The 18586-nt window shown below is 42.4% G+C and overlaps 1 protein-coding gene across 1 annotated transcript in view; it reads right to left on the reverse strand.

Annotated features, from left to right (window-relative positions):
* Positions 1–18586, reverse strand: part of ITGA9 (integrin subunit alpha 9) — a 144178-nt gene that overhangs the window by 50946 nt on the left and 74646 nt on the right. The window contains exons 19-21 of the mRNA XM_068122768.2: positions 11410–11514; positions 8235–8314; positions 6836–6925 (exon numbers count right to left, since the gene is read on the reverse strand). Of these exons, the coding sequence (XP_067978869.1) occupies positions 6836–6925; positions 8235–8314; positions 11410–11514 (275 nt within the window). The remainder of the gene's footprint in view (positions 1–6835; positions 6926–8234; positions 8315–11409; positions 11515–18586) is intronic.

The following is an 18586-nucleotide window of genomic DNA, read 5'->3' on the forward strand; positions in this document are numbered from 1 at the left end:
CATATATATATACATATATACATATATATAAATACAATCACGTGCAAAAGTAAGTACACCCCATGTAAAGTTTTGACTTTTTCAACATATTTCAACATACAGCTATTTGATCTTCATTTCAACAATATTAAAAGATAAAGGTGATATAATATAACAAATATCATGAAACATTTACATTTTGTAGTCCATTGTATAATTTAAATAAACATAAATGCAAATTTTGCATGTGGAAAAAGTAAGTACACCCCTACATTTATCACGACTTCAAATACCTAAAATTAGAATCAGGTGCACCAGCTCAGGTGCAAATGATTAGAACATCGTCAGAGAGGATCTTGGAGGAACCTGGCTTATTTAAACCTCAGACATTTAGTTTGGTTTGCTCATTGTTGTTGAAGTGTGCAGCGTCACCATGCCTAGATCAAAAGAGCTCTCTGAGGCCTTCAGAAAGAAGGTTATAGATGCCTACGAGTCTGGGAAGGGATTTAAAAAGATCTCCAAACAATTTGAAATCAATCATTCGACTGTCCGGAAGATCATCTACAAGTGGAGAAGATTCCCAACAACTGCCAACTTGTTCAGGCCAGGCCGCCCCAGCAAATTCAGCCCGAGAGCAGACCACAATATGCTGAAAGAAGTCTTTAAGAACCCCTGAATGTCATCACGGGACCTACAGGTAGCTCTTGCCACTGTTGATGTCAAAGTGCAGGAGTCTACCATTAGAAAGAGGTTGCACAAATTTGATCTGCCTGGGAGGTGTGCCAGGAGGAAACCTTTGCTGTCCAGAAAGAACATCAGGGCAAGACTAAAGTTTGCCAATGAACACCAAGGCAAAGACCAGCACTTCTGGAACAATGTGCTCTGGACAGATAAGCCAAAGGTAGAGTTATTTGGCCACAGTACCAGAAGACATGTTTGGCGAAAACCAAAGACAGCATTTGACTACAAGAACCTGATACCAACTGTACAGCATGGTGGTGGAAATATTATGGTTTGGGGCAGCTTTACTGCATTAGGGCCTGTGCAGCTCACCATCATAGAATCCACGATGGATTCTTCATTGTACCAGAGGGTGCTTGAGGATAATGTGAGGCCATCTGTCAGAGTTGAAGCTCAACCGAAGGTGGACCTTGCAACATGACAATGTCCCTAAACATACCAGTAAATCCACCAAGGAATGGCTGAAAAGAAAGAAATGGAGGGTTCTGGAATGGCCAAGTCAAAGCCCGGATCTAAATCCCATCGAGATGTTGTGGGGGGATTTGAAACGAGCTGTGCATGCAAGAAACCACTCAAACATCGCACAGATGAAAGAATTCTGCATGGACGAGTAGGCAAAAATTTCTCCCAGTCGATGTCAAAAACTTGTAGACAGTTATAAGAAATGCCTACTTGAGGTTGTTTCTGCCAAAGGGGGGCAATACCACCTATTAGAGCCAAGGGTGTACTTACTTTTTCCACATGCGAAATTTGCATTTATGTTTATTTTTTTTAAAAATGGACTACAAAATGTAAATGTTTCATGATATTTGTTATATTATATCACCTTTATCTATCAATATTGTTGAAATGAAGATCAAACAGCTGTATGTTGAAATATGTTGAAAAAGTCAAAACTTTACATGGGGTGTACTTACTTTTTCCCGTGAATATATATATATATATATATACACTTTCAAGATTACAGATTAATAACTTTGGGCTGTTTGGGGTTTCAATTCACAGCCTAAATTCTAAGCACATCTGTATATCAAACAGAATGCTGCAAGCTGGGATCAAGCTGTACCAATATATAGCATTCAAAACCCATTCCTGTTTAACACATTCCTGGTTTGCATGATCACTAGGTAAAGAAAGGTTAAAGATATAATATCCAAAACAGTTCTGACAACAAAACTTCAAGTTTTTTTTTTATCTACAAGGAATGGAAAACAATTTTCAACATCTAACATCTCCCTCGGACACATCCACAAACAAACTTTCCTAAATTTGGGAAAGGAGAAAACCCAATTTATGTTGCTCCCCCATAAAGTTTGTTTTGATAGTTCATGTCGAATGGACCGGCCTTTGGACTAAAGAAACAATCTCCAGAAGCTTTTGAATGGGGTTCATAAAACAGACATGGTCCCTCCTACACAAACGTGTGTGGATATTTGTTTCCAAATCTGTCATGGGTCGACTTTTGTCCATTTGAAAAACTGACTTTATGAGCTGCATCTGGAGCAGATACCATAAATATGCTTGCTTCTCATGAAAACAAATTTATGCACATTTGGCATTCGACTGGTCTTTGTCAAACATTTCAAATTCTGCTTCTTCTTAGCAAATAAATTAAACATTTTGATGTTTTTCATTAATAAAGAAAATTATTATAAGAATTAAACAGTACAACAACCACAACTATCTTCATGGGCCCAATTAATCCCACCTTCTTGGGGGTTCGCTTGCGTAAGTTTTTCTTCTCCACATCCCTCTATCCGGAACATCCTCTCTCTGCATCTACCTCTCTCATGTCCCTCTCCACACACTGGGCACATGCCCCCCTCCTGCTATACTTATTATTCTTCCTTTTCCTCGGAGAGATCCTCATCAATCTCCTCAGCATGTGATCTCTGTCATCTGCATCAATCACTCCTCTTCCTATATCAAGTCCAGTCCTCTGCTGCATACAGGAAAAATATCCCATTACCTCAGCCTAACCAGAATCGTTCAATCATGAATCACCCCAGAAATACTCCTACACCTTGATCTCATATTCTCACTAACACTGCCCCACTCCTCCAAAGTAAAAACCAGGTAGCTGAATCTTCCCACCTCTTTAACTCCCGCTTATCCTATTCTGAATATATTGTACACATCCTCTCTTCCCTTCCTCTTATTCACCATTACCATTGGTTTCCCCACATTTATCCTCAGTTTCTCACTTCCCAGACCTCCCTGCCATACAACCACTGCATGCAATAACCACAAAAATAGAATGGCACTCATTGGAGTGCCTAACTCCGCCAGGTTGAACAGTTTATGTTTTTTATCCAACTGATGGGTCGGAATCCAGATCCAGATCTTCACCAAAATCAAATAAATTCATCCTAGCTACACACCCAGCCTGTCCACAAACTTTAGTCTGAATCCGTCCAATTTTTTTTTTTTGGATACAAGATCGAGACTCGTGAAAGAGCTAACATTAATCACACAAAAAGTCAAACCGACACAGAAAACACAAAATAAGGGGAGCAGTAGAGAAGATGGGGAGAGAGGGGGAAGGACACAAACACAACATTCGAGAGCAGGGACATCGAGAGAATTGTGGGAGGGAGAGGGCTTGGGGGGGTGGGAGAGGTATAAAACATGTGGACACTGCAAGGACTTCCAGGAAAGAAGTTGGAATTTCAAAAAACTATACATGTTTATAAAGTAAAAAAGTATATATGTATATAATTGAGACATCCTGCTCACAGACAGACAAACAAATGAAAAATCGATCAGAGCGACACTTGGCAAGACAGAACAAAGCAGAATGGCACTCGAAAGAATGCATACTTCTGCCAGGCAGAACAGTTTATGTCTTGTATCTCACTGATAGGCTGGATCTGAACCAAAAAACGAATAGGCTTGTTCTTGTCACCAAACCAATTCAAATCTACCTAGTTTTGTGATAAATCGTCCACAACGTTTTGAGATATCATGATGTTGCTACGGTTTTGAGAATTGCACATATTGATCATTAAAGGTTAAAGGGTTGCCCCCCATAGTTAATTCCATGAGCAACAGGTAGGCCACTTGTAGTATTAGTTATGTCATAGTATGTGTAAGTATAGGCCATTTCCCCTATTTATACCTGCGTTGTGTAAAGACATGAGATTAGGTCCCGCTCATTTTTGCGTCCACCTTCCAATTCTACCTCTATGGGCATAATTGATCCCGCGCCCCATTTGGCTGCCCGCTCAGTTTATTACGCTTTGGCTGCCCGCAGCATTTGCTGCCCTTTGCTCGCTCACTAGTCGAGTAACACGAGGTAGGCCTGAGAAGGAGGAGCACGAGGTCGGGGTGGGGGCGGCGTCAAGGCAGATCATCAGAGGCGATGACGGTAAGAGCCACCAGCCAACCAGGGTTCGAACGGCATGGCATGAGAGGGCGTCGAGAGGCACGTCTGGTGAGTTCGAGAAGGTTCGCGGGACGTGCCTATATAAGTCACTGCACAAAGCCCTTAAATAGGACTTGTTGGGAGAGGACTTGGTCGGAGGACTTGAGGGGGTGAGCGCGTTGTGAGCACTTTGGAGAATTTACGAGCCGGACTTTGAAGGAGAACTTGACTCGCATCACTCGCTTTGAGGCATTGAACTGGAATTCGCCATCATATAACGTACGCGCCAGAGGAGAGGAAGAAGAGGCGTTGAGTACACGGCTGCAGCCAGACGCGCCGGTGGCGAATAGCGCCTACTTCAGCCACGCGAGTAGACGCGGATAAACCTGCCAGTGATAACCGCCAACTGCACCAGAGGCCACCCCCCTACCGTTCGCCCCGTAATAACCCTGTGGGTCCAAACGACATGCGAAGAGCTTCTGCCTTCTCCTCTTACCATCTGCATGGGACGAGCCGGAGACTGGAGGGAGCTGCACGTGCGCCATCCCTGGACGCGCGGACCATCATCCTGCAGCTGCAAGCCCCATGTGAGTGTGTGTGTGTGTGTGTGTGTGAGATGGGCCCGTTTGTCCTGGGTATTACGTAAGACTGTATAAGGCTGCACTGTGTCCCCTTTTTCTCTGAACCATTGTGAATAGTGTAAATAAATCTGTTCTTCCTTTTTCCAATTCGACCGCTTTTGTGATTTATCCATTGACTAAGCGTGGTACGAATAAGATCGCGAGAACAGGGTTCAACATAAAAACAGCACGGATCGCGTGTACGCACCGCTCGGCGTCTCAACATGCGTGGTTCGTGCTGGGCTTATTTCCTCATTTCAGGGCAGCGCGAGTAATTAGGTAATAGCGATTCTAGTCCTAATACCCTATTTTGCGCTGTCCGGAAAGGACGTCATAGGTCCCGGGTCCCGCCAGGCCAGTCAAAGACAAGGGGACTAATCCCCCCTTGGTAGGGGGAGAAGGCCGGCGACGAGATCCGCAACAATATATATTGTCACGTGAAAAAGTAAGAACACCCCATGTAAAGTTTTGGCTTTTTCAACATATTTCAACATACAGCGATTTGATCTTCATTTCAACAATATTGAGAGATAAAGGTGATATAATATAACAAATATCATGAAACATTTACATGTTGTAGTCCATTGTATAATTTAAATAAACATAAATGCAAATTTCGCATGTGATATATCACGTGAAGCTAATCACAGTGTGAATGATGGGATATCCTGTAAAAACCATGAAAACGCGAAACACACGGCGGCGAACACAGGAGCAGGTCATGCTCGTAGCTTGTAGATGTTTTTTTGCGTATGTCCAACTGATTTATGCATGGCTGGTGAAAGATGGGTTTTTATAAATACCGTATGTCAAGCTAACGGCTTGTGGAAAAAAAAAATTGCCCCTGAAAAACCACGAATTCGCGGAACACGGCCGCAAATAGGAAAAAAAACCCGCTAATTCGTGGAACACAGCTGTGAATCGGGGAAAAAACGCAAATTCGTGGAACATGGCCGCAAAAAGGGGGAAAAAAGGCGCGATTTCGTGGTACATGGCCACGAATAGAAAAAAAACCCGCAAATTCATGGGACACTTTTCCACGGATAGAGAAACAGGTCACATTTTATCACCCGCTAATACACGGAACCCGCAAATAGTGGAACCGCGTATAGCGGGGTCCGACTGTATATAGTTTTTGGCCCTATCTCTCAGCTTTAAAAACTAGGCCAATGTTGACCTTTTGACTTCAAAAATAATGTTGGCTGGATTCAGTGACCTGATATGCAAATCCTATTCAAATTTCAAGTCAATCAGATGAAAATTGACAATTTTAGAAATTTTGAATAAATGTGGTTGACCTTTGGCCTATGTTGACCTCAAAATAGTTGGTGGTTGAATTCAGTTAGCTGATCTGAAAATCCTGTTCAAATTTCAAGTCAATTGGATGAAAATTGAGGATTTTGGAAAATTGGAAAAGAGGTTGAACTTTGGCCTATGTTGACCTTTTGACCTAAAAAAATAAATAGGTTTCTGTCGGACCACCAACTCTACCATTTGGTGAAGTTTCGTGAAGATCAGTTTAAAATTGTGATCAGGAGGCGATGAAAGGTGAGCGGACAGACAAACAAACAATACCGGAGTGATCAACATCCTTGTCAAAAAATTGCAAGTAACAAACAAACAGGGATGACACCTTCATTCGTTGGCGGGGGTAAAATATTATAATTTTTTGTCAAGCATACACATCAGTAACTTCAATGAAAATAACGACATGTCTTATCACGACATAATTTCTACATATGATGTTTTCATCATAATTATTTAAATAAATATTTTTGAATTATACTTTCAAACAAACATCCCTCAAGATACTCAAACTTTTTTGTTACAACTAGAAAGTTATCCAAAAGCAACATTAGAGAAGTAGTGGAGACTATGTTCTGGACGAACAAACTTCTGAACACTACGGAGTTCATTCGTGATTTATATACAATTTTTGTGACAATGAATTACACCACAATGGAATTACATGCAAAATGTGTATTGTTTTGTGCAATCTTTATAATTATAACCGCAGATAAAGCTTGTAGAATGACAAACTAAACGACTTGGTTTTCGCAAGCTTTTGCATCGGTTCTTGACACAATATGATGTGAGCCTATCGAAGTCTGACATTCCGTCAACATCTCACCCTTTGACGGTGGTGTCCGCCAGGAAACGCGTCGGCACATGCAGGTGAACGAGGTTGTCTGCCAGTGTAGAGTTGTGCTCCAAGTTGGCACTGCCATACAACAATGTGAACAACACACATACGGTTAGGATCGGTGTGACCCCATTGGAGGCAACAATATGGCCCACGGTATGAGATCGTTGTGGGTAAACTGAACCACCAACATTACAAAGCATTCATGGAGGCAGTGTCCTTACACCAACGTGTTACCCACATTAAGATCGCGTGCTTAGTCAGGGTACCGGCACACAATGGCCTGTCATAGGATTATTTAATGTACATGAGTGGAAGGAGGCAGATGGGACAGCTGGTTTCAAGCCAAGGCGGATGCCAATGGAGAGGGAGATGGCAATTTGATTTTTCTTTTCCACCAAGGTCGTGGATTTGAATCCATAACAGGCCAGAAGTAGCTTACATAGTCCATTGGTCGAAACTTCTCAAATCCAGATGTTTGTTTAATCCAACGAATTCAAAATGTGTGAGGATATGAGAGCAAGGTGTATCTGATATTTTCTGAAACTTAATATTTCTGGAAAGGTTAAAAATAAGTTCCAGATTTCATTGATTACCAGCCCAAAGGAGGAGTAGACGTGGGGTCGGGGTCTTCAACATCTTCAAACAAATGCAAAGAGAAGTGAGATACCAAATGATGATTTACTCCACAATGCAGCACCCCAACGGAAACTGAACCAGAGGAACTCAGGAATCGAACCACTATACTCTGGTCGCTCTGTTCTAATACCGTGTTTGATAAAGAATTAATTAATGAGAAATTGTACCAAATCTCCGTGTTTAACGTGATGCCAAACAGGCAGCCAGAGGCATCTGGTTCCATGGAAAGTAAGGCAAAGGCAGTTTATTTTAGATGGACACACTCAGCACTGGATCCTGGAACACCAAAACACATGTTTTCAATTTCCGGTCACCCCACCCTCCTCTCTCCCCACACTCCAACCCCTTCGACCTCCTCTAGCCAAGAACAGGGCATTGTTTATGGGAAATGACAGTGACAGATTCCATTTTTACACCAGCAGCCTTGTCCGGTTGCAGGGGGTTTACAGCGATGGACAAGGGGGATGCAATGCCGGTTAGTACGTCAACAGGCACCCTGTGTGTCAATTCGTTAATAAGACACAAATTGCTCTTCCTGCCAGCCACTGGTGCCCAGTGAACGAGTTACCTTTCATGATTGCAAACTATTTGAAGAGAGGTTACTCCCAGTCTCACAGAGAACTGTTCACACAGCAATGCGCACACTCACAAAAATAAAACTCCTTTGAGAATAAATTATATTATTAAATCCCTTTATATAGATAATCTTTTCAGGTAAGGGAAACAATAATTATAAATTCGGACTGACCTTCGTGCCAGCAAGCTGAACCTAAGCAGTGGATCTTCTTTCCCGAGGAGAGTTGTGTCCAAGATAACACTGAAGCTCCTCTGACAGGCAGAGATAAAAAAGGAACAGCATTGATAAGTGTTTTGCAATGTTTCTCATCACAGCAGATATGGAGAAGCCTTTTATAACCGTCTATCATGTTTCATTCGGACTATTCAAGCTAAGGTGAGGTGTTGTGCCTCGTGGCCGGGTTTGTGCCAAACCGGTGGGACGTGTGGTCCTCAAGAAGATCTAATTAGAGGAGAATAACATTTTGCACATCACACCTGCCTTGAATCTCACATCCTATTGCCTTATGTTCAATATGAAACGTTAACACCCCATCTCGTTTGCCAGGTTCTACGTGGTTCTGGTGCCACACAGCGACTCTTGGGAAAGATACAGAAGTATATTTGACATCCACCCGACTGCAGAATCTTGAGAAGCGACCTATCAAAAAGTTTGCCCTGCCCGCTAGGCCTAAGCAGCCAGTTCGGCGCTTCGTGTAGAAATGCGCCATTTGTTCAATGGACACAAACCTGGTCTCCCCTTGTTGTATGGGGTCTGCATGGTACTGCTGTTGTCAATAGTTTCTATATATTAAGTACAACCTTTTGGGTTTTAAGTAATAATGGATTAACATAGTTGCAATTAAAATGAATTCAGTCAGCAAGAAAAAGTTGTATTTTTGAATCCATAAATCAAGATTAGTATTTTCATTTGGTTTGTCAAAAGACAGGATATATGGTGAATTACGTAAAGGATGTGCAATTTTATAGGGGAAATGAGGATGCAGCGAAAAATGCACGACTCGCATCAAGAGTTATATTCAGACGCGAGCCTTTCCGACCACCTTCGGGCACACCTAGTTGCCTCGTTATCTTCCCGCATCTTGGCAAAGGAACAAAGCCATGGGCACAGGCCATGGTGGGGGAAGCCATGGGAATAACATGAAAACCCTGGCAATTTCCGCCCAAAATGAAGAAGCGTACGCAGCAGGACAGGCAGCTGGGAAAGCAAACCACAGCAATCCATGATGCGCCAGCTCAATAATGCTGTGTTTAATTCCTGTTCGAGTATTTGAGTTGCCGAATACCTGAGAATTCCAAACAATCTCTGGGATGATGGATTGATTTGCTCCAAACCAAATTTGCAATGTCCCTGCTTGCCCCCACTGTCCTCATCCCCAATTCTCCTTCCTCCACATCTTATCTCCAGTGAAATGAAGTTGATAAACTGTTACAATGCATCAATGTGGTGTAGATGTAGTGCAGGCTTGATGAACCAAATGGCCAACTCTTGCATCCAAGTTCCTTGTGTACTATTCCAAGTTTATCTTACTGGCTTGCTTGTGTATCCTAATTTGGACAGCACTTTTCAAACTGAGGTTTTGGCCCACATGCGCTCATGCCTGTGGCTCAAAATGTGGAAGTATTAACCCTCTGCACTCATGCTTGCGGCCTCTACGTGACTGTGCAATGTGGAATGATGCAGAAATGCAATTTGGCTCTGGAAAGAGACAGGAAAAAGCCAACTGGAATTCAGAGATTGCTCATGATACAATACGAATGTGAGCGAGCCTTGGGCAGCAGGGAATGATTTTTTTTTTTTAAAGGGGGCAAAAAAATCGAATAAACAAACTAAACGACATGTGATACTTCATAAAACAAGATGCCTTTGGGACCATTTTCTATTTTTAGTCTAAAAACTTCTTTGGTTTGAACTGATCACAACCAACTACGAGTTTGGATCAAAGGACAGAAGCCTTGGGTTGCTGTTGGGTTGAACTGCCAGTGTTTTATCCTTATATGGGGGCTGACAGGATGGCCTAGAGGTAAGCACACTCGCCTTCGAATCCCGACCCAGCTATAAACTGTCATCCGGTGTTTCACAGGCAAGTGGATGCTAAACGGGCGCCCGTCTGCCAACATTCCTTGGTGGACATTAAAGATCCCACTCCTTGGTGGCACCATGAACAAATTCTAAATTCTTGCCCGAATCAGCAGAGGGAGGGCATTGCATCAGCAGCACGGCCGCATCCTCAGCCAATGATGCCATCCCACATCCTAGTGCTGAATACAAACCAAGTGAATCATTCAGAAATTGTGTTCAAATAACTTTTCCACCCCTTCCACCTCTCCCCCTTTTCTTCCAATTCACTCCAAAATACTGAAAACAACATTATCATTCAAAGTTCATATTTTAGATGAAAAATTTGTTAATTGTTTTCCTGGCAAGACTAAACGTCCTGGAACTTATTGTTCCAAAAAGTATGCCGAATGCCCTGATTGGGATCGACCGCCACATTAACTTTCCATGGCAGTATTCCCAGGGTAAGGTAAAACATTATTCTGATGCATATGCTACCAGAGTAGTGTGGCTGCGCAACCATCCTAAAGAGCCACAAATAAACTCTTCTGAAACCCATCACCGCAAGCGAGCTCCGCAACATGACAACGTCATCATGGACATTAAACTGATACATTGTATCATATATCCCTGAGGAATTGAGATGATTCACTCATTTCAGGTGAACACAGTCAAGCAGAATAAATCTCCGAACTTTCCAAACAACTTGTTACAGTTTCCAGGATTGCAGGCCCCACTGCTGTGCCAAGACCCCACTCCATATGTGAGACATTTGAAACAAAAATCAACGCAGACTCGAGGTGAATTACAGGTTTGTGCCCAGAATACAACTTGTTCAGAATACCAATGGATGAAATCAATAGGACATTTATTCAGGTATGCTAACAGATGTACAGAGCAAGAGGAAGGTCACGTTTTGGGCGTTAGCCCTTCGTCCGAGAAAAAGATGATTCAAGCCACCCTGTTTCCATCAACACCAATTATGAATCCTTCCAAACCCTGGAGGCCTCAGGAAGTGGTAAAATTGTGCTATCCTGGGCTTAAATATGTAAGGTCCAATTCTCAGCCTATCACACCCTGTGCATAACCACATACAGTCAGGCCTCAATACTTGTACATCTCCAACTCTATTATCATTTTTGTAACATCTGCAATAACAACAATGCACCTTTTTAACTATAACACACTGATGTGACATGTAGTAGTAACAGGGCAATGGCCAATTCCTTTACGAGCAATCAGCCATTGCTCTGTTATCATTTGAATATTAGGAATGTAATGTATGCACCTGTGAAAGAGCTGGCAGGTAAGGGAGGCTGATACTGCAGCGCAAACGGCTTGTTTCCACTTGGTCCTCTCCCCCCATCAACTCACAGCGCACACTGTCCTCTTCCTGGAGTCAAAGAGCAAGTATCATTAGAATATTTTTTTGAACTCCAAAATAAACCACAGTATTTAATTATTCGGTTATTTCTCTGAAATAATCTCATAGTAGGTCCTGGTGTTCAGCCGTACATACATCCGTTAACATTTAACGAAACTATCTTCTCACAAACTATCTGACAGATATGGACCTAATTTGGTATGATGCAGCAGGACAGCAAGGTCTCATGGGGTTGTGCTCCCCATCTGGATAAGCCCCCTATAGGTGAGGTGAAAGGGGGGTTTTGCCTCAAACATTAGCCCTCAAACCAAATCCACCTCTTTCAATCTCCGACTTCATTCCTGAAATTACTAGTAGTGTCAGTTTGTTGCTCTCACTCATGCAATTTGTTTTATACCATGTACCCCTTCCTTCCCCCTCCCTGCCCCCTCCCCCTCACCCAGCCCTATCCCTTCCACAGATCTCCCGATGTCCCTGTTCTCTACTGTTGTACTTGTGTGCTTCCCTCCCTCTCCCCATCTTGTCTGCCCCTCCCTTTATTGTTTTATGTGTCAGTTTATGTTTTTGGTGTTTTATGTGCCAATGTGTGTATAATGTGCTAGGTCTTACATGAGCCTCGATCTTGTATACAATATATATATATATATATATATATATATATATAAAGGCTTCTTGTGAGACAATACTTATTAAGCCAGTAGTCCTGGACTTACTTAAGACAGACTTGAAAAGCCCACCTCCCAAAGGCTCATTTGTCATAGAAACTCGTTTGTCACCAATCTCGCTGAACCAATAGACTTTTCTCATATTGAGACAAAATAGGGAAAAGTCATGGAGTGACAGGTGGGAATAACACAGCCAATGATTAACAACTGCAACACATTTATTTGCAAGAAGAATACATGTCAGAACAGCCATGTGTGAAGGAGCATTGACAACCAGTCTCTTAAGGCCCATTTTTACTACAAGGCCTTCTGGGATGCAGCATCTATATCTTACGGCCACTCAAGCTTCCCAGCTAGCCCATACAGACAGGTAAGGTCGATCTCTCGGCCAGGATGGCTAAAGTAAATGTCATCATCTTTAGTGATCACGATCCTAAGTTACGGTATTTGATCTTCGACCTCAGTGGATAGGTAACATCATTAGCATTTGTAAGATGATTTAATCTATACTGAACACCATGGTCACATGTGCAGACGATGTATAGATTTCAAATGATGCTGGCAGTTCTGTGGTGGTTAAATCCTCTCATTTCCCACCACATTGTGATTCTCCAAATTATACACAGAGTATCCTGGAAGTTAGAATCCCTTATTTTCCCAGAATTATGACCACACACTGTGCTCCTGATAACATCTGCCTTCCCAGACAAACTCATAAACCTTGATGAACCTGGTCGACGCCATGAGGCAATGACCCTTCAATTGACCTGAGCAAATAGCATTCTAATTGGATGAGATAAGAACATTTAAAAAGCAAATTGGTATAGCATTTTATCACAAAAATACAGATTTAATGACAAAAAGTGGAAAATTTGAGGAAAAGGACAAATATAATGGAACAGAAGGAGGTGGGTAAAAGACAGGAGTGATTAAAAGAAGGTTATTTTGGGTGGGTAGGGTGGGAGTTGTGGGGAAGCAGAATCATTCCAGAAGAAAAAAAAATCAAGAAGAGAAAAATCCATATTTTTTATCAAATAAACTTTTACATTTTGGGTTGAAAGTTTTGAACAACATTCGAAAGTTATTTGGTTAAAAAAAATCATGTTCAGACCTTTAAACAGCGCTTAAAGATGTCGCTGTGTCATTGTGTCTCTGTCTCTGCCAGTTTCATGGCAATAATTACACTAGGTTGTTTGCCTTTGCCTTCCCAGTAGGCAGTCCAGGAAGAATTTGTAATTTGTTTCAGGTGCCGACGATAACTCACCAATGAGAAAGAAATGATGGGATATTTCATGTCTATTGACTAATGCTGGCAGACGGGACACACAGTTCACACGGAATCAATCCATTATCGCTTGTGATATCAAATCTTTCCTCTTCTCCAATGGCTTGATCTCTGATAATCAATTTGGATTCAGACAAGGTCACTCTACTCTGGACATGCTGCTTCTGTTGTCTCAATAATGGATGGAGGTCCTCAACGCCAAACAGGAAATCAGAGCTGTCTTCCTTGACATATCTCGTGCCTTCGATACGGTCTGGCACCCCGCTCTGCTCACCAAACTCTCCTCTTATGGTATCCATGGTAACCTCCACGCATGGCTTGCGGACTTCCTTTCCGGTCACAGTCAACGTGTGGCCCTGAATGGAATTCTTTCATCTCCCCCTTCCTGTCTAGGCTGGAGTTCCTCAGGGCAGTGTTCTGGGCCCTGTGCTTTTTCTGGTCTTCATCAATGATCTCTCCGACTCTCTGGAAAATCCTCTCTATCTCTTTGCTGATGACTCCACTCTCTGCCACTCCATATCTCAACCCTCAGATTGGAAGGCTGCAGCCTCTTCACTCTCTACAGACCTGAATAACATCACAAACTGGTCAAGGAAGTGGAACATGTCATTCAATCCTGACAAATCTCACACTCTCACTTTGTCTCTCCGAAAAGACCATCTGGAAATCCCTCCAATCTACTTTCTCAACAATCCTCTCGAAGAAGTTCTGTCACTCAAGCTTTTGGGTCTCACTATCTGCCATGATTCTTCCTGGGAAAACCACATTTCCAAGCTGGCCTTCAGAGCCAGTTGCCGACTGAGCATCCTCCATCAAGCGAAGTCCTTCCTTGGCACACCTGAGCTCCTCACCACATACAAAGCTTTCATCCACAGCTCAATGGAGTACTGCTCCCCCTTCTGGGCTGGTGCTCCTGCCTCACATCTAGCTCAGCTTCACGCTGTTGAAACCAAAGCTTTCAGAATCATTGATATCTCCTGTGATGAAGCTGATTCTGAGAGCTTTTCACTCGCTCACTACAGGCAGGTTGGTAGTCTTTCTGTCTTCTACCGACTCCTCGCCGGCCTAGCTCCCCCAGCACTGTCTGTGCTCTGTCCCCCAAATATTCCTTCAGAACGCACAAGATCTGCCAGAAACCCACTTCTGGTGAAACTGCCAAAATCAAGACTCTCTGCTCACCTTCTCTCTTTCATTCCTCTTTTCTCCCGCCTCTGGAACAAACTCCCATACTCTCTTCAATCCCTCTCCTTCCTCCAGATCTTTAAAACATCTGTTCAGAACCTTTCCCCATCCAAAACCTTGATATTTTCTACCCCCATTAAAATACCCCCAAATCCACCTCTTTCAATCTCAAACTTAATTCCTGAAATTCCTAGTAGTGTCCATTTGTTTTTTACCGTGTACCCCTTCGCCCCTTCCCCATCCCTCCCCCTTCCACAGATCTAGCGACGACGTCCCTGTTCTCTTCTGTTGCTGTGCTTGTGTGCTTTGCTCTCTCTCCCCCTCTTGTCTCCCGTTCCCGTTATTGTATGCTTTATGTGTCCCATGTATGTTTTCGTGTTTAATGTGTTAGCTCTTACACGAACCTAGACTCTGTATACAAAAAAAACAAAAAAAAAACGTGCAGTCCTTCCAGTGGAGGGAAGCACATGTGAAGCAACACTCTGATTACGATGAAGAACGAAACAGACAGTTTATAGGCAGTTCAGGAATCAAACCCAGACCAGACAGGTCAAGGGAGGTGCACTACCAATACACCATCTGTGCACCTCAGTCATTTAATATTTTTGTGGATCCAAAATTAAAATACCAGCAAATGTTATCAATTATTACATCCTGAAACTGTAACCACGTACAGTGCTCACCATTAGCTTTAGCGCCATGGCAGTAAGGACAGTAAACCAAGCCAAACAATCTGCTTTCTAAAGAAAAGTTAACTTGCTAGTCCAACAGGATGGTATCGAGGTAGCTGTATAATCTGGGTTTGATTTCCGACCCGACTACAACCTGTGAGATTGGTGCTTCACAGGTAGGGCATTGTATCACAAAGTGTGCCATCTCTTGGAAGGATGTTCAGCCAGGTGTCCCATGTGCTGGCATTAGTTGGTGAATGGCAAATATCCCATAGTGTCTTTCGTGAAGAGTAGGTGAGTTATCGTTGACATTCTCAGCAAATTACACATTCCTGCCCAAATTAGGTCCAGTCGAATATCAGGTTGGCCCGTCAGTTAGTGGAAGACAGGCCAAAAGTCTCCCTGGCCGATTCCATATCCAGTGCCCTCCATAAGTATTGGAAGTGAAGTCAAATTTGTTATTTTTGCAATTTACTCAACAAATTTGGATTTTAGATCAAAATATGAATATGAGGCAAGAGTACAGAAGGTACTCAAATTAGTGGCACTTTTATTTCTTGGTATTTCTATGCATATATGATTTACCATTGTAGAACATAGTACTTTTTTTGTTCAGTCCCCCCATTTTAGGTAAGCATAAGTATTGGAACAAATGACTGACAGGTATGTCTTGTTCCTCAGGTGTTTCTTGTTGCATTGATTGTTCACACATAAAAGAGCTGTGAATGTCTGGTCTTGGTTTTAGCCTTTGCTTTTTCCTTGGGAGACTGCCTTTGGAGTCAGTAGGTATAAAACAATATAAAGACCAGAGAACTGTCTATGAAAGAAAAGCAAGCAATTTGGAAGCTGAAAGAACAGAAGAATTAAATTAGAACCATAGCAAAAAAACTGTGCACAGTAAATACAACAATTTGGAATATCTTGAAAAAGAAAGAAACCACTAGTGTACTTAGCAATAAACAATGGCCAGGTCAGCCAAGGAAAACAATTGGTCGATGACAGAAAAATCATCAGAGCTGTGACGAAAAACCCTAAAACAACTGCCAGTGACATCACCAACAACCTCCAGAATGCAGCGCTGAAAGTTTCACAATCTACCGTTCGCAGAAGAATTCGACAGCAGGATTTAAAAGGCTACACCGCAAGATGCAAACCTCTCATGAGCACTTTCACAAGTACCTTTCCTCTCCCAAAGGCCAGATTAGAGTTTGCCAAGAAGTACAGAGTTGAGCCAGTAGAGTTCTGGAACAAAATTTTATGGACAGATGAGACCAAGATAAACCTTTTACCAAAGCGATGGAATGGGGGAAAGTGTGAAGAAAAGAAGGAACACCATATGATCCAAAGCTTACTACCTCATCTGTGAAGCATGGTGGAGGTAGTGTCATGGCTTGGGCTTGCATGGCTGCCTCTGGACCTGAATCACACTTCTTTATTGATGATGTAACTAATGATGGCAGTAGCAGATTGAATTTGAAAGTAGACAGAAACATTTTGTCTGCCATGTACAAGAAAATGCCTCCAAACGAATTGGACGGCACTTCACCATGAAGCAAGACAATGACCCAAAACACACTGCCAACGCAAGCAAGGAGTTCATCAGGGGGAAAAAGTGGAAGGTTTTAGACAGGCCAAGTCTATCTCCTGATTTAAATCCAATGGAGCATGCATTTCACTTGCTGAAGAGGAGACTAAAGTCAGAAACCCCCAACAACAAACAACAACTGAAAATGGCTGTGTTAAAGGCTTGGCAAAACATCTCAAAGGAAGATACCAAGTTTAGTGATGTCAATGGGTCACAGGCTCAATGCAGTTTTTATATGCAAGGGGAAATGAAACCAAATACTTTAAGTTAATCTGTTCCAATACTTATGCTTACCTAAATGGGGGGACTGAACATAAAAATGCTGTTGTTCTACAATGATAACATATATGAATAGAAATACCAAGAAATAAAACCTGATCTTCTGTACTCTTGCCTCATATTCATCTTTTTATCTCAAATCCAAGTTTATTGAGTATATAGCAATAATAACAAGAAAGAGCAATCAGAGATTGCAAACCCTCATCATTAACATATTTTATGATGACATCATAATTCACATATTTTGTTCTGCATGGAGAGTTCTTTACAATGAGCCGTCTCATTTTTTTTTTTCAATTCAGTGCTTTCGGAGATATGGAGGTGCACAGTTTTTCGGTTTTTCCAAGATGGGGGCCGAACCACATGACCTATGACGTCATAATTATCAATAAAAGATTATACAAGTGCAGTTGCACCTATGGTGAAAATTTCCTGCCAATCGGACCAACGGTTGCAGAGAAAATCATATTTATTCTGTGCGGACAAACAGACAGACAAACAAACGGACTCAAATGGAATACCCTCTCCTCCGGCGAGGGTAACAAATTTGACTTCACTGTCCCAATACTTATAGAGGGCACTGTATAAGAAGATAAGAATAATTGGGGCTGCTAAAGTAGTAGTAGTTGATTTTATTATTCTTTATACAGCCTGATACTGGTAGCGTGGATGTGCCGCTGATGCAGTGCCCATAGAGAACCTGTAAGCTGGTTCTCATTTTGTCAACCTCAGATGGATGACAGGCTGAGTCAGCTCACCTGTTATCTAACACGACAGGGGCTGAACTCCAGACCCTAAGATGTTAAGCCAGTCACCTTAACCGTTAAGATCACACCAGGATTAGTTTCCTGTATTAAGGAAAAAATGCGGGCAAGGGGGTTAACAAGGAGAGATGCAGAAAATAGGGCAAAATGGAGAAGATTGTCATGGGGACCGCAAGGCTAACCCCCGCTCTAGCAGGGAAAATGGCCTTAAAATGCATGTTGTATTAAGGACATGAAAATGAAGATGTCGTTTGTTTTTGCTGTGTTCTCCAATTACATTTTTTAACCACTTGGTCTCCGGTTGAATTTGCGTGTTTCTGATCGCGATTGCAATTGTGAAATGAATGAATGAATGAATGAATGATCGTTTTTAAGGTCATTTTTGAATTTTTCCACGCTAGAGCAGAGGTTAGCCTTGCGGGCCCCATGACAATCATGGTTCCCTGTTTGAGGCAATGTTTTTATGGCCGGATGCCCTTCCTGACGCCAACCCTTAGTCGCCTCTGACGATGTGCAGGGATACGGTGAACCTATTCGAAATCGGGGTACACACCGGAATCATTCATCCCAGCAAGCTGGTACTCAATTTGCCAACCTCGGAAGGATGACAGGTTGAGTCAACCCTCCTGGCGTTAATTCAGCGATCGACC

The sequence above is a fragment of the Myxine glutinosa genome, chromosome 7, assembly GCF_964187855.1.
Source record: "Myxine glutinosa chromosome 7, kmMyxGlut1.1, whole genome shotgun sequence".
Lineage (NCBI taxonomy): Eukaryota > Metazoa > Chordata > Myxini > Myxiniformes > Myxinidae > Myxine > Myxine glutinosa.